Genomic DNA, 17,585 nt, shown 5'->3' on the forward strand with positions numbered 1-17,585 from the left:
TCGTTGGAGATGTCATCGCTATTATTTTTGTTGTAGCTTTTGTTCTTAGCTACCTCAGAATACAAATTGCCATAAGCGCGAGGGTTACGCGAGTTACTTTGGTGATCTTGCCTTGGCAAATGAGGAAAATCATTGTCATCTTCATTAAAAAACGAAACATTACTTCTTTTGTTTATAGCCCTTGAATTAGAAGTTACTCTTTGCCGTATTTCTAAATATTCTTGTCGGCTGGGACACTTTGGGCCATCGGCTCTGTGATTAACATTTCTTAAGTTTTTTTTTATGCAGTTGTAACACTTAAAAATAATACTGCCATCATGGATACCTTTGTTAAGCGGGCAGGATGCATATTCATGGTTGCCAGCACAGGCTGAACACACTACTATGCGATTACAATTTTTAGCACCATGTCCATACATGGCACATTTGGAGCATTGAGTAGGTCCTTTGTTGCCCCTGAGGGGTTTTCTCCAATAAACAGCTATATTACAAAAATATCTTATTTTCATAATCTCCCTCTTTGATACATGCTGACGATCAAACTCGATTATGTAAAGTGCGTCATCTACACTGGTACGCTTTGTTTCCAATTCCTTTACGCTCACAGGTTTAATATTATGCGAGATTAGAAATTCCTCGATGATTATCTTTGGATCCAGTTTAGGTAGGCCAAATAAAACTAATTTAAAATGTTTAGCGTCCTTTAACTCATGTGTATAAAACTGAAATTTTCTGTCCTTAAGAACAGTTAGAGCATCAATGTAGAGCGGTATAGAGTTCGTTAAAATCTTCGTTCCAATAGTCATACGTTTATAAGTATATTTCTCACCAATTAAACCAATAACAGTCGAAAAACTGTGTACTTGATCTACAATTATAGGCGGTATTTTTTCTTTAAAAACAACTGCTTCTTCTTCCTCATCTGATAGTAGTTGAAATCTATTTGAACTAGAGCTGGGTCCGTCAGAGGTTTTTGGCACCTTGAATTTAGGGTTATTCCCCCAATGTTTTCTTCTTTTTGGAGTAGCCATAGCCTTCCTCAAGAAATTTAAACTAAATCAAGTTGATTTAAACTTTTTATTTTAAAAATATAGAAAATTCTTTCTAGCAAGAAATTAACACGATGTTTTTATTTTGGGGCAGAGATGCCAGATGATGTAATATGATGTAGTGAATCGTAATCAATAATAAAATCAATTTCGAATTTTTTGATGATACGTTGTTTTGCATTTTAGGTGACGATACACAATCATAATTTCGGTTAGGATTCCGCATTTTGATATCAAAGCCACTTCGACTGGGTATATCCAAAGATCTTCAGGACGAACATGCTGTTTTGTTGTTGGGCAAGAGACTTGCGCAAATAAATTTATTTTAGAATGTTTAGGTGTCTGTTTTGTCCATCAAAATATCAATAAATATGAGTTTTTCAACACCATCACTGAACCCCCACCATGCTTAACGGTACATATTTTGGACGAACTCTTGATTTTTGCTTCTCCAAATTTTATTTCTTGTTTTACTTCCAAAAATCTCTAACTTGCCACTTGTCCGTAAACAGCTCATTATTCCAAAACGATTTTTCTTGGTTTTTATACTTGCTTGCGAATTATCGACGTCGCTCTTTATTACGTTTGGAAATGTGGGGCTTTATTATGTACACATTTTTCTGAAGCGTTAAAAATTTACAGCCTAACTACAAAAGCCTTAAAGTTGAATTTAAGTCTATAAAGTTGACTATTATTTTAAATTTCGTACCATAAAACAAATTTCAAATATTATTTATAATCAAGGTCTATTAATAAGGTCTGTGCAACTCTACAACAATTCAAAAACAAAAAGAAAAACAGGCATTTTGTTTGTGTAAAACTATACTGAACTTGTCAAAAACATTACCAAAACAAACATACATAATATAATTTTATTTTCAACAAAAAAAATAAATGTATGTATATTACATTTATTTTTTTTAGATACATATATAAAATTCAAGAACTATTGAAGAGAAGTAACGCATTTTTTATTAATTTTTTTATGATTTTAATTTATTTTTTCCGTTTTCAATTTGTTCACGACACATTTTATTATTTGTTTATGTTTTTAATTTATTTTTTCAGTTTTCAATTTTGTCACGAAACGTTAGAAAAGTAAACAAATTTGAAAAAATACAATGGCGCTCTAAAATTGTAAACAAATTTTGACAAACACAGTATGTAAACACAAAGGGACAAAAAATTATCAGCTGTTTAGTTGCACAGACCTTATTAATAGACCTTGGTTGTACCCTATGGTTTTTGGTTTATACGTTTCGTTTTTGAAATTTTTTTTTATACCCTTCACCTTCGTGAGAAGTTTATATAAGTTTGTCATTCCGTTTGTAATTTCTACATTTTTCATTTCCGACCCTATAAAGTATATATATTCTGGATCCTTATAGATAGCGGAGTCGATTAAGCCATGTCCGTCTGTCTGTCTGTTGAAATCAATTTTCTGAAGGCCCCAGATACATATCTCCGTGATCCAAATCTTCAACAATTCTGTCAGACATACTTTCGAGAATTTTGCTATTTAAAATCAGCAAAATCCGTCCATAAATAACGGAAATATGAGCAAAAATCCGAGACAACCTCTGAAAATTTCATCAAAAAACGCAATGTATTGCATGCTTTGACAAAAAAGCAACAAAACGTTTTTTTGGATGTGCATGCTTTGCGTATTTTGTTTTTTTTGTGTTTTGTTTCTTTTGACGTTGTTATTGTTTTTTATACAACTAAACGTTTGTTTGTTGTGTGTTGGTTTTTTGACAAAAAAACGAAAAAAAACGTATGTTTGGATGTGCATGCTTTGCGTATTTTGTTTTTTTTGTGTTTTGTTTCTTTTGGTGTTGTTGTTGTTTTTTATACAATTAAACGTATGTTTGGATGTGTGTTGGTTTCATTGCCTTGCGTATTTTGTTTTTGTTTTTTCTTTTGGTGTTTTGTTTCGTTTGGCGTTGTTGTTGTTTTTTGTGTTCTTGATAAATTTAGGATGCTGTACGCTGAAAGTGGGCAATGTACATACATATATACTAATTATCTATATATATAAAAGAGTAACGTTACTGACTGAATGACTGACTGATTCATCATCGCACAGCCCAAACGGCTGAAGCTAGAATCACGAAATTTTAACTGTGGGTTCCTTCCTTCCCAAAACGATCCGATAAGAAGGGATTTTTAGAAATTCGAACGTTTAGGGGTTAAAAAGGGTAAAAACGGGTAAATTCGGTAACCTTATATCTTCAAAACTAATAAAGATACAAAAAAACTTAAAATAGCATGTTACTCCATTTAGGAAATAAGCTGACAGGTGTTTCGTGCTTTTTGGAAATTCGAAACTTTTAGGGGTGAAAACGGGTAAAAACTGTATTTTGGTACTTTTTTTGCACCCTATGTATCTTTTAAACCAATAAACATAGAAACAAATTTTAAATCGTATTCTTTAACTAACAAAAAATAAAAAATATAAGTTTGGTACTTTTTGGAAATTCGAACCCTTAAGGAATAAAAATTGTGTTTATTTTTGGTACTTTTTCATAAAATATGTTTTTCTATAATTTGACATAGACATACGAATATTTTATTATGGCAAAGCAATGGGGATATAAAAGGTACCAAAAAGGGGATAAAATCTGGAAAATACATTTTATTGAAATTATTACGCCAATTTTGATAATTTTTTAACGTTGGTTCCTGGATTCGTACAAAAATTAACTAGCAGGGTGTTATTTGGAACTCGAGTGCCAAGGTGTATATTGGGCCAAATCCGGGTAAAAAGTTTGGTACTTTTTTTAAAACATATTTTTTCTTGGGCACATTAACACTGATTTTAATATTTTGAGACATATAGCATAAACGATTTTGGCAAAATAGAATATTTTTAAAGTTCGAACTTGATTGTTTCAAGAAAGAAAAGGGAAATTGGTACTTTTCTCCTAATGGTACTTTTTTTTAATATTTAAAATTATATCACTTATCGACATTAAAGTTAGCTGATATGTATCTGAGTGAAGTTTGTGTTTTATTTAGGTACCAAAATGTGAGAACTGAACTATAGATACTTTTTTATTCATCTAATGGTACTTTTTGAATTTTATATGACAATGTACTTAGAAACATGAAATTAAGCATATATGGTCCTAAGTGAGTGTGAATTTTAGGGGTAGACTTCTTGGTACTTTTTCTTTAATCGAATGGTACTTTTTGTAATTTCTTCACCAATGAACCTAGAAACATGAAATAAAGCTTACATGGGCCAGAGTGGGTGGGAATCCACAAGTGTCTGCTTTTTGGTACTTTTTCTATATTGTAATGTTACTTTTTGAATTTTCTATAATAATGGACCTAGAAATATGTAATTAAGCGTATATGGTCCTATGTGAGTAAAAATTCAAGTGGATACTTCATGGTACTTTTTCTTTATTATAATGGTACTTTTTTTAATTTTGTATAACAATGGACTTAGAAACATGAATTTAAGCATACTCGGTCCTAAGTCAGTGAGAATTGTAGGGGAGACTTTTTGGTACTTTTTCTTTATTCGAATGGTACTTTTTGTAATTTCTTCACCAATGAAACATGAAATAAAGCTTATATGGACCGGAGTGAGTGGGAATCCACAAGTGCCTGATTTTTTATATTGTAGTGGTACTTTTTTGAATTTTCTGTAATAATGGACATAAAAATATGAAATTAATTGTATATGTTCTAAAGTGAGTGAGAATTCTAGGGGGAGACTTTTTTGTACTTTTTCTTTATTCTAATGGTACTTTTTTGAATTTTCTATAACAATGAACTTAGAAACATGATATTTAGCATATATGGTCCTAAGGGAGTGAGAATTCTAGAGATAGACTTTTTGGTACTTTTTCTTTATTCGACTTTTTGTAATTTCTTCACCAATTAACCTAAAACCATGAAATTAAGCTTATATGGGAGTGAGTGGGAAACCACAAGTGGGGGCTTTTTGGTACTTTTTATATATTCTAATGGTACTTTTTGAATTTTCTGCAATAATGGACATAGAAATATGAAATTAGGCGTCTAGGCCAAGTGAGTGTAAATTCAAGGCCATACTTCTTGGTACTTTTTCTTTGTTCTCATAGGTACTTTTTTGAATTTACTATAATAACGGACCTAGAGTTTCCAAAAAACCGAAGAATTTCAAAACCGCGGTTTCGTTTTTTTCGGTTTTGTGATAATTTTTAAATATTAATTGTTATAGAAACAAAATTAGTTGATAATATAGTAAAGGCTATACAAATTTAAAATTCAAACTTGACGGGTTATGGTTTAGTGAGTGCGAATTCAAAAGTGATAATCAATGGTACTATTTGTTTATTACAATGGTACTTTTTGAATATTTTATAATAATAAACCTAAAAATTTTAAATTAGGCACACATGATTCTGAATGAATTTGAATTCACAAAAGGTTATAGGGGAAGAAAAATCAAAAGTTATTTTATTTTTATACCACTTTGCTCGAGCTAAATTACAGCTCAGAGTTGGTAATGCAAAGTGTGTCCATTTATTAAAATTTTATTGATTATATACTAAATTAATGCTTACATTGCATTTTAACCTAAAGTGGAGAATGTAGCAGTTGGACAGAACATTGAACGCAAGAATCACATACAAATTTAGTAACGATTAGTACAACACACAAAGTGTTTACTGTTTTGTCGTTTCTGTAATATGATATTAATTCTTTTGCATTTCAATATTCTGTCGGTATAGTTGACATATGGTTTATGCTACACCTCCCTTTTACGGAAGAATGTTCATACAGTTTTTAAGTGTATGGACATTCTTTAACAAATGATTACAATAACCTTAATATTAAATTTTATTACAAAATATATATCTTATAAGTAATTTAAAATATGTCTACGTAGACTTTATAATGGAAAATTTTAATTCTATTCATTGTTAAAAATCTTAAGTCTATTCTTATGAACTATTTGCTCTTTGTTATTTTTCTTATCTATTATTGTTACATTATTTCTTAAATCTATATTTTTAATTTCAAAAGGTCCTTTATATTGTGGATCTAATTTATGACCTGCTTCATTTTTAACTAAAACTAAATCTCCTATTTTAAATGTATAATCTAACAATGTCTTATCATAATTTAATTTCTGTTTTAACTTATACCTATCAATTAGTTCTCGGGCCCTCTTATGTGCCACTTCTAATCTATATCTAACTTCCTTAGCATAATCTTCTACATTATATACAGGAGCTATTGATTGAACCTCATTAAATTGTTGAAACCCATTAGGAAGCTTACCAAAAACTAACTCATAAGGACAGTAGTCATGTACCGTAGATGGCGTAGTATTAAAACAATAAGTGAAATACTTGAGCCATTCATCCCAATCGCTTTTGTCAACGGATATGTATGATCTTACATATTCGTTGAAGGTTCTATGACTTCTTTCCACAGTTCCTAGTGTCTGATGATGATAAGCAGTCGATGTAATATTCTCTATTTTTAAAAGGTTACACAATTCATTAAGTACTGAGTTTTTGTACTCTGTACCCATGTCCGTAATGAACGTCTTCATCGGACCATAAGTAAGAATAAAATGTTCAAATATAGCTTTCGCAACTGATTTTGCGCTTTTATCTTGTATGGGTACCGTTACAAGATATTTTGTCATTTCACATATTATTGTGACAGCATAAGAATTTCCGTTATAAGATTTTGGTAGTGGACCTATAGTATCCACTATTACCGTATCAAATGGTTTAGTCGGTGTGTTTGTCAAAGTCAATGGCATTTTTGTGTGTTTTGTAATTTTAACCGACTGGCATTTTTGACACATTTTAACATATTTCGTAATATCACGAGTCATATTCTTCCAGAAATAATATCTTTTTATTTTATTAAGAGTTCTTGAAACACCAGAATGTCCTCCTTCTGCTGGATCATCGTAGTATCGTTTCATTATCTCTGTTATTAATTTGGCATTTGTTACGTGGATCACCTCATTAAGTAGCGCTACTTTTAATAATTTTAATAATTTATTGCCCATTTCTTTAAATTCATTTATAGAGATAAATTCGAAAATTTTCTCACTAGGTGCCACTTGTAATTTATTAATGTTTAGTTTACCGGCCACTTCTTCGAGCCTTGGGAAAAATTGTCCAAAGTCAAATTTCCCATTAATAAACAATTCATTCATTTGTATACATGCTAATGTAGATTTGCCACGTTTAATATAAAACTTTTGTGGGGTAATCTTTAGCTTACAAAATTTTCTGACGTCAGAATTCATAATTGGTACAAATATATTGGGCTTCTCATTTTCATTTTCTAAATGCCGTTTGTTTATTGTAACTGGAGACTTTTTAAGTGACTCTTTTGCCATTGATCGTGTGTTTATTTTGTATATATTGTTATTTTCATTGTTTATTTTTTTTCAAGTCATTTATGGATATACGTGATAATGCATCAGCAACATAATTATCTTTTCATTGGTATTTAAAATCCTAATAAAGGTTTTGTCAGATTTAACCAACGTGTTAGCTTTAAATACACGTTCTTGAGGCTCCTGATTTGGAACAATTTATTTCTTGTTCAGCTTGAGTGAATCTTACTTGACGAATCACCTTTGCTCTGGCAGGCAACGTAATATCGCTGTAAGCACTTATAATTGGTACTTCTATCTGCTGTGGAAAATTTTCAGGTCTTAAAATAAAACAATCCTGGTCTTGGCTGAATTCAAGAACGCAGTTATATTTTTTAACGAAATCCATTTCTATAATATCGTCGCATGGTATGGGGAATTCATCTGTCACAACGTGAAAGTTATGAGATATTAAAAACTACTTGTATCTTAGATAAAAAAAAAACGTACCAAGAGATATAATTTTGCCTTCACCTATTCCACTTAATTTTGTTATATATTTAGTATTTTTAAAGTCATATTGGTGTTTTAGAAAGGATATGTCTGCAATAGCAATGTTAATAATTCTTTAGTTTGATTAATCTGTAGTCTTATGAAAATGCTAAAGTTGAGGTTAAGATTGTACACTGTTCTGATCCTATTGAGCGTTCGGGTTTTCCGAATCGCTATCAGATAGATTGGCTGCTCTTACATAACTTCCGCGGTTGTTACCACGTCGCCATCTATTTCTGTTGCTGTTATTAGTATTATTTCCGTTTCTATTCGGATTTTTAAAGTCATTGTTGGCATAAAAGTTATTGTTATTTCTGTTATAGTCTCTTCTCCTATCATAATTATTCTGTCTTTGGCCAAAGTATAGTATGGCATTCTGCTGACCTGTTGCCTCGGTACAGCTGTTTACAAACTTACTGACAGCTTCATTCATGCTGTTAAACTGTCCTACTTCCATGATAAGTTTAACTTTATCAATGGTGCAGTTTTTAGCAAGTGCCTTTACTGCAACCTGTGTAGAATATTTACTTGCCAATTCACATGACAAACCGTCAGATATGTATGCATTTTCTAATGATCTTGTAAGATTTACTATTTCTGTGCAAATATGCATTTTTTTATCCTTTCTAATCTTTTTCAAAGGACCTTAAATTTTTTTTTACTTAATTAGACTTAATTAGAACTATGTAATAAATATCTATTTCTTAAAAATTATTTAGTATATATTATAGTTTACATTTTATTTTTTTCTATATTTTAATGGTTAAATTTTTGTCAAATGGCGGTTAACGCCTACTGACCCTATACGTGCAAATGGATGCACAGTAGTTTTTTTTTTAAATTTATTATATACATATTTTTTTTTCTATATTTCTTTTTATATACATTTTATTTTGATGAGGCTTTTAGAAGGATATCGATCCGGTCGATTTTTAACCACATGGCAGGATCTTCCTTTGGTTTAGGACTTCTTCTGTCTTCTTCTATAGTGATCGCCTTTGGGCCAGGCGATCTCATTCTGTACTTTGGCCGTACAGAACCTCTGGCGGAGACTTGGCTGTCCGCCAGGAACCACAAGATTACTTTTGGGTGCTCTTTTTTTTTTGTTACAATTACAATTTGTAAACAATATTTTTCATTGGGTGCTCTAAAATTAAGCACTCCGAAGGACAGGCAGGATCACAAATATGCCAATATGCTTTTGGGTGCTTTTTTATTTTCTAGCACTCCAAAAGACAGGCAGGATCGCCATATAGGGGAAGAAAAATCAAAAGTTATTTTATTTTTATACCACTTTGCTCGAGCTAAATTACAGCTCAGAGTTGGTAATGCAAAGTGTGTCCATTTATTAAAATTTTATTGATTATATACTAAATTAATGCTTACATTGCAGCAGTTGGACAGAACATTGAACGCAAGAATCACATAAAAATTTAGTAACGATTAGTACAACACACAAAGTGTTTACTGTTTTGTCGTTTCTGTAATATGATATTAATTCTTTTGCATTTCAATATTCTGTCGGTATAGTTGACATATGGTTTATGCTACAAGGTGACTTTAGTGGAAAGTTACCATTTGTTTTCACTAAAGTCACCTTTGCATTTTCTATAATGGGCCCAGAAATATGAAATTAGAAATTTACAATCAGATTCACAAAGGGAGACTTAATAGTACTATTGCACTCTTCTAATTGGGGTGGCCAAGCGCACCGGGTCAGCTAGTAAAAATAATAATGCATCCACAACAAAGGTGAAGGGTATATAAGATTCGGCATAGCCGAATATAGCTTTTATTGTTTGAGTTGACACCTCAGAGCTGAAATGGTAAACGTGTCGAGAGAAACAAACAGGTGGGTTACTCTGTATTGCGATGCGAAAGCAAGTTCGATGCGAAAGGTAAATGCGATAAGAATTAGGGTTCTATAAGTCGATTGTTCGTAACTAAATATGATACACCCATTTTGTAAACGTTAGTTTTGACGAATCTGCTGTGTAGGCTGCTGTAGTCAGCCCAATTATGAATAAAAACTTCCCGGAGTTTTTTCCCTTTTCTCATTTTTATACCCTTCAGCTTCGTGAGAAGGGTATATATAAGTTTGTCATTCCGTTTGTAATTTCTACATTTTTCATTTCCGACCCTATAAAGTATATATATTCTGGATCCTTATAGATAGCGGAGTCGATTAAGCCATGTCCGTCTGTCTGTCTGTCTGTCTGTCTGTCTGTCTGTCTGTCTGTCTGTCCGTCTGTCTGTCTGTTGAAATCAGTTTTCTGAAGACCCCAGATATCTTCGGGATCCAAATCTTCAATAATTCGGTCAGACATGCTTTCGAGAATTTTGCTATTTAAAATCAGCAAAATCGGTCCACAAATGGCTGAGATATGAGGAAAAAACCAAGACAACCTCTATTTTTGACCTATTTTTTACCTATATCTGGATTACTAAGACATTAATATAGACAATATGGATATCTAATGATAGATATTTCAAAGACATTTGCAACGACGTATATAAGACCATAGTAAGTTGGACCTACAATGGGTCAAAATCGGGAAAAAAAATTTTGAACCCGAATTTTTTTTAAAAAAAAAAAAAATTGAAAAAACAAAAAAAAAATTTTTAAAATTTAAAAAAAAAAAATTTTTAAATTTAAAAAAAAAAAATTTTTAAAATTTAAAAAAAAAAATTTTTAAAATTTAAAAAAAAAAATTTAAATTTAAAAAAAAAAATAATTAAATTTAAAATAACAATCGAAAAATTTTTTTTTTCAAAAAATTCAAAAAACAACTGGAAAAAAAATTAAATTTTGTTTACCTAAAAATATTTAAAATTTTGAAGTATAATTTGGTGAAGGGTATATAAGATTCGGCACAGCCGAATATAGCACTCTTACTTGTTCCTATTAAAATTCAATGGGAAAAAACTCCCGGGGTTTTTTTTATTCATAATTGGGCTGCATGTGTTACTCACCCTTTTGTTTGTCGAAAGCGATTCCAATTGTAGTCATAATTAGGGTTCTATACGTTTATGGTTCGAACAATGGACTATTTGCTAAAATGGTTGAAGTCGACTTGTTGGTCGAAAAAAAGTCGAATAGTCGACTTTTCATAAATAAAAAAGGGCCTTAAAAGTATGCATATTGGCAACTCTGCAGTCGTGTGAATTTTAATAAGGTGAATTCAGTTCTACAAAGAATACAACATCTACAGAAACAACAGGGAAATTCTTTTTGTTTATGTTGCTTGTGCTGTCAATGTGTTCCTGTTGTTTTAGATGCTTTTGTTTTTGTAGTATCATTCGTAACATACACTAGTGAATTTGACAAATCAAGCCTCCAAACAAGTAAAAACAACAATTATCAGCTATGCTATCGACAACACCTTATGTAAATTTGACTTGGTTTTCAATTAAACTTGCGTTTATATATGTACGTAGCATTTCGTTGGAATTATTAAGAAAAATCGGTCAAATTTAATAATGCCGGCTCCAGCAAGTTCTACATCTGTGGGAAGTGGTTCCCGATCGCCTAGTAAATTATCAGCACCTCGTGCGTCGGGAACTGGTAGTAATTTGAAGCAGCGTAAAACAACAAGTAGCACAGGTACAGCCCCCAGAAGCCGTGCTGCTGGTGGTGCAGGAACAGGCGGTATGTGGCGCTTTTATACTGATGATTCTCCTGGCATTAAAGTTGGCCCAGTTCCTGTACTAGTTATGTCATTATTGTTCATAGCATCCGTTTTCATGTTGCATATTTGGGGTAAATACAATCGTTCATAAATGGAAACAATTCCATACACGCCAACGTCATCAAAATCCAGTTGGCATCCAAATAATACAAACTTATCAGTGTAATCTTTTGTGTTTAGATTTAAGTTAATATTTTTGTAGCCTTAAAGACTGGAAATATTTATTAATTTCTATTAATGTCAAAATTCAATAAATGAAAATGGCGATTTATTTAATTCTGTAATATCTTTTGCAAATATTTTTAATCGTTAATAACTGTAAATATGTACTGTGATTTTAAGGAAATTAAGTTCAATCTGTGATCACTCATATTTTATAGAGTTGGGTTGTTCATGAACGAACAAATTCAGTCATGTGAAGTTGTTCAGTCTTCTTGTTCGTTTGCCATTACTATAGATCAGATCAATGGTAAATTCTCATTCGCAGCCATTTAAAAATAATTTTTTGTGATATATCACTGAGAGTGTGATTTACGCTGCGTTTACACATGCAAGTAGATTGATGAAAGTTGATAATACGTATTATTATCGAAAATGTCGAAAATACATCGAAATGTCTACAAGTTGCTTGAGCGTTTACACATGCAAGTAAAAGTTCATTTTGTAAATGTTAGCGAAGGAGAATGATGTCTTCAAAATGCCACAAATATAAGAATATTACAGCTAATTCGATAAATAAACCTTTTATATATCAGCATTTGTTATTTTTAAGTCCATTTGCGGCTTGAAACCAAATTTTATTATTTTTATTCATAACAATAAAGTGTTACCATGATATTCAAATATAAAAATTTCTGGGGAAAATGTTAGGTTAACAATTTTTATAGATATTAGTAACAATTTTATTTATTAAAACTAATGAAATTGCTATTTTTACGAAAACGATAAGCATTAGTGGTCATTTGTACTATTTTCTTTTACAAAAATACATAAAATAAGTTAAAAACATAATTATTATTTTACCACCTTCTGATAAATTTTTTAAAAGCTTTTTATTGGCAACTCTATTTGTCATCACTTGTATGAAAGTGTCGAAAATCACTGTCCACCTAAATTCAGTAGGCAGTGAGCTGCAAGTGGCTGCATGTGTGATTGTGTTAGTGCAAAAGTATGTATGTATTGTGTTTTTCGAACTGTTACTTGCATGTGTAAACGCTAGGTTATTCAAGAAAATTTTAGGTTTGGGGTTGAGAGAAACAGAAAAGAAACAAACACAAATAATCTGGATGAGTGATTTATAATTTATTTTTTTTCGTAAAGGTCAGCTTGTGACTTATTTGCGAACATAAAAAATAAATCGCAAAAATGCATTTGATGGAAATCAACGCTATGAACGCCATGGTAGGCGTTCATATTGTTCAGGTTACGATGATTTTCGTCAAACAACCCGAATGTGAACAAGAGATCGTAAAAATACACACAATTCATTCAGTTTCTTGATGTTGATGTGGATATTTTATTTTTTACCCAAAAGAGCACACAAATTAAATGTCTCTTTTTGCCTACCAATGATATAAAATGTATCAAAAGATTAATAACAATTTTAAAAAAAAATCTCATTTCTGTTACTCAGACTTCATTACTTTATACTTATCATATTATATCCATAATTTGTTAAAAATTACTAACAATATGTTATTGTATGTAAATAAAAGAGAAAGTAACAGTTATTAAGAACAAGAACAAATGAATTGTTTATCTCACACCAAACCATTACAAAAACGAATAAAGGTCATACCAAACCATTTAAATAAAAATCATTTTATAACTGTTATTTTCAGTGATTTATTTTTATCACAAAAATATAAATCACAATTTGGGTTTTTGGTATATGGACGAGTTATTTTCGATCTCTGCTATAGATGTTTGAAACTTGTACAGTAGTTTTGACTTACCTGCCTTTCACTTAAGAGAATTTTGCATATAAGTGCACAAAACTTGTGTTTTGTATATTTATTTATCAAACTCCATACAAATTCGTTAATTTAAGTGCATTGTTCATACCTGCACATTTAAGATAAGTGCAAAATACTTTTGGAAGCTATAACTGATTTTCATGAAAAAAATTGCTTTTAGCTGCTTAATATAAAATTAAATCAAAACAAAATGAGAAAAATACGATTTTGAATAAAAAATTGTGTTGTAAATTTCTTAATAATTTTAAAAGTAGCTAAAATACCAAATTTGTCGTTATTTTTAAAGGGAAACATCACAAAATTTCATGTAAATTATTTGCCGTTAGCTGCTTTTTTGGGCAGTAAACTTAAATGCACTTACCAGCATCAATGAGCAGGTAAGTTAACTGATGTTAACTGCACTTTTAACTTACCTGCACAAAATATCGTTCAGAGTTGGTTGTGCAGGTAAGTCAAAATTACTGTATTTTGAAAAACTTTTAAAAGTGGTTTTTAAGTAATTTGTGTTTTATTAAAGGCCTGTTTCACGATGTCGAAAAAAAAATTAGTCGAACAAATTTGTATGAAAATCACTGTTTTTAAATTTCTTTCGAATAGTTTTCATATAAATTTGTTCGACTCATTTTTCTTTCGACATCGTGAAATGGGCCTTAAATCACATTTTTTTTGTTTTCATCATTATCAAGGTGTATTCAATAAGGTGAAGTTACTAGCACATCTGATTATTGTTTGTTTATTTATATTGAGTTTGAATGTGTCAAATAGTTGTTTACTCTTTGTGGTTGATATTTATAATATTTAAATTGAAAAAATAAAAAACGAAAAATTATTCAAATAAATTTATGAAAATCAATTAAATAAGTTGTGTATTTTGGATTTGCGAGTATTTTACATATACAGCTTAATGCTTAGAACTCCATTCGCGAATTAGGTTGTGTATTTTGGACTTGTGAGTATTTTAAACAGACAGACAAAGCTAAATGCTGATTTTCATTACAAACTCCTTACAAGAATTAGTTTGTGTATTTTGGACTTGCTACAGTTTTACACAAACAGATGGACACTGTTAAATGGATAGTTTAAAAGTTATATTGTAATCACTAAGCTTTTTATTCACGTTCGACGCATTTATAAAAAAAATTACCAGTAATTTATTTATTTATTTTAATTTTTCTGTTATGACATTCACAATCTCTTGACAAATAAAAAATATTGTCTTTGTTGTGTTTGTTGCCGAGACGCTCTCACCTGATTAATACGCCTTGATCATTATTAAAAACACTGCCAAATTTGTTTCCAAAAGCAGTTGTCACCTATTCGATTTGATTACTATCTACAAATACATTCCCAGAGAAATAATTCAGTCAAACACCGCAGAATAAAAACAATAAGAACCAGCCCAATTATGAATAAAAAATTCCGCGGGAGTTTGTTCCCCGGGAGTTTTTTCTCATTGAAATTGAATAGGAAAAATGAGAAAAGGGAAAAAACTCCCGCGGAATTTTTATTCATAATTGGGCTGATAGCATTTCTGCAAGGCAGTTACGAAAACAATTTTTTTTTTTTGCCGAACGCACTATAGGTTAAACGACTACCAAAACTGTGCCAAATTATCTAAGCCAGCTTTTTGTTTTTGGTAAATATTAAGTTCCGTTTGACAACGCGCAGTCAAACACATTGCATTGTAATCACTTAATAAATTTTGTTGAAAAGCCTGTATTGCTTTCAAAGTTTCAATTGCATGTTTAAATAATTTCGTGAGTTACAAAGAAGAAAGTGAAAATGGAGAACAATAAATTAAGTAAATAGGTAAGGTTTTTTGTTAAAAATGTGATAAAATTGTTTAACTTGTTTGTAATAAAGCCACTTTTTTAACATAACCTTAAAAGTGCTGCGATTGTTTTCAAAATGTAACTTCGTGGAAGCTTTAAAAATTTCGGCAAAGTTCGGTAGAAATGAATATATTGAAATGTTATAAACCAATTTTCATTTACATTCAATAGCCATTTTTAGCCGTTTTCGAATAATACTATATTTATTAGGTTATTGTTTTAAATTTGGCTTAACGAAAATTCAAAAAAAGAAAAATTTGATGTCATTTTCAAACATGTAGTTGACAAAATTGAAGATAACATATTTTCAGATGAAGTGGAGAAGCATACAACGCAAACAATACATTTTTTACACCCTACACCAATAGTGGGAAGGGTATAATGCGTTTCTTAATATGGTACATATCATTTTTTCGGCCCAATGACGAAGCCTATTTAAATTGGTTGAAATCAGTCCATTATACCACCTAGCCCCATACAAATGTCTTCCCGTATTTGGACTTTATCGGTCATAAATGTTTAATTTATATAGGTATCTACACAAATTTTGTTCCAAATAAGTTTTATATATACAGAATTCATGTCACATAATTTTATGATGATCGGTCCTTAATTAGTCATTGCTCCCGCTTCCGAAAATCACTTTAACGTGCTTAAATATTTTAAAAATGTTGGTATACACATAAAATTCAACTCTCATAAAGAAATTAATCACACGACCTTATTTCATGATGATCGGCCCATAATTGGACATAGCTCCCATATAACCCACTTCCGAAAATCACTCACGAATATAAATTATTGAAATTTTAAAGAAAAATTATTAAAGCAAATGAGAATTGCCAAAGTTTGCAATCTATTTTACAGCATATTGGTGAAAAAAATTTTGAGATGCAAAAAGACGCTGTAATGGAAGCGGAGAAAACAGATTTTTTAAGCTTCGAATTAATATTAAGCTGTACCTCAGATCCATTAATTTCCACATCATTTTTATATAGGCGCTTACAAAAGCGGAAACGTTCCACACTTCCACCTGAAGTAATTCGACTATTATGTTGCAGTGAACCCATGGAAGAATTTCAATTTAGCCACCAAGACGATGAAATTAATGAAAGTGAAGAGGACCTATTTGATTTAAATTTACAAAATGAATTAGATTTAAGCAATTACTAAAAGTTTTAGTATAATTAAAATAAATTAATGTATTAAATTTGCATTAGTGATTGCAAAAGGGTTCATTTTTGGTCGTTAGTGGGTTAAATTCCATTTTTTTAATAGAATTATTCTTACTTATGAAATTATTTAAGGTTTTGGTTTGAATACCATGATTTTGTAGTCGTTATTAATTTTGCACAGAAAAAGTAGTCATTTAACCTATAGTGGAATGTAGGGGTCGCTTTTTACATTTTTCGTTATATATTTGGCATTTACAGTCGGTCCTTAAATTATGATATATTAATGATTTTGTCTCGAGAAGACCAATGTTTTGTTCTAAGGCACATTGACCTCAAGTATCCCTTTATAGTATTTATTTATTCAGTAATAAAAAGCCAATTTGGCCAAAATTATATTACATAGTAATACAATAAACCTAAGTATAAATACAGGTTTAAATATTCAATAAATTTCATGTTACAATACTATCAAATGGGCTCCCCAGCCGTGATAAGAAAAAAGTAAAGATAAGTATGTCAAGATTTAATAAGAAAGAGACAAATGAAATACTGTCCAGTTAGGGATAACGAAAACAAGAACAACATCAATTAAAGAGATCACAAAGGGTCTGAAAAATATTGTAAAAGTTTAACTCTGAAAACATTATTAGAGTGCGTGAAAACACGCAACTCTAATGACAGACTTTTTCAAAAACCTGTGATCCTGACAACGAAAGTATTTATCCACCAGATATCGTCCCCTCATTAAAACAATAGTATGTATATAAGCATTAGGGTATTCGAATTATTCGCTTTTTCTCTTGTTCGAATAAAACGAATAATTCGAATAAGAGAATTTAACTTGTTCGAATAATTCGATCACACATTTACAATTAATCGAATTATGCGAATAATTAAATTTTTTTTTTTTAAAAGTAAAGAATGAATCAAAACTTCATTCGGTCGGTTTTTAAATATTTTATTGTTAAA

At 30.6% G+C, this 17,585-nt stretch overlaps 1 protein-coding gene across 1 annotated transcript; it reads left to right on the forward strand.

Annotated features, from left to right (window-relative positions):
* Positions 1-11,355: 11,355 nt before the first annotated feature.
* Positions 11,356-11,917, forward strand: LOC135956742 (protein transport protein Sec61 subunit beta-like). The gene has a single exon (XM_065507308.1). The coding sequence runs from the start codon at positions 11,425-11,427 to the stop codon at positions 11,722-11,724; it is 300 nt and encodes a 99-aa protein (XP_065363380.1). The 5' UTR covers positions 11,356-11,424; the 3' UTR covers positions 11,725-11,917.
* Positions 11,918-17,585: the final 5,668 nt, after the last annotated feature.

Source organism: Calliphora vicina, chromosome 4 (genome assembly GCF_958450345.1).
Source record: "Calliphora vicina chromosome 4, idCalVici1.1, whole genome shotgun sequence".
NCBI classification, from domain to species: Eukaryota; Metazoa; Arthropoda; class Insecta; order Diptera; family Calliphoridae; genus Calliphora; species Calliphora vicina.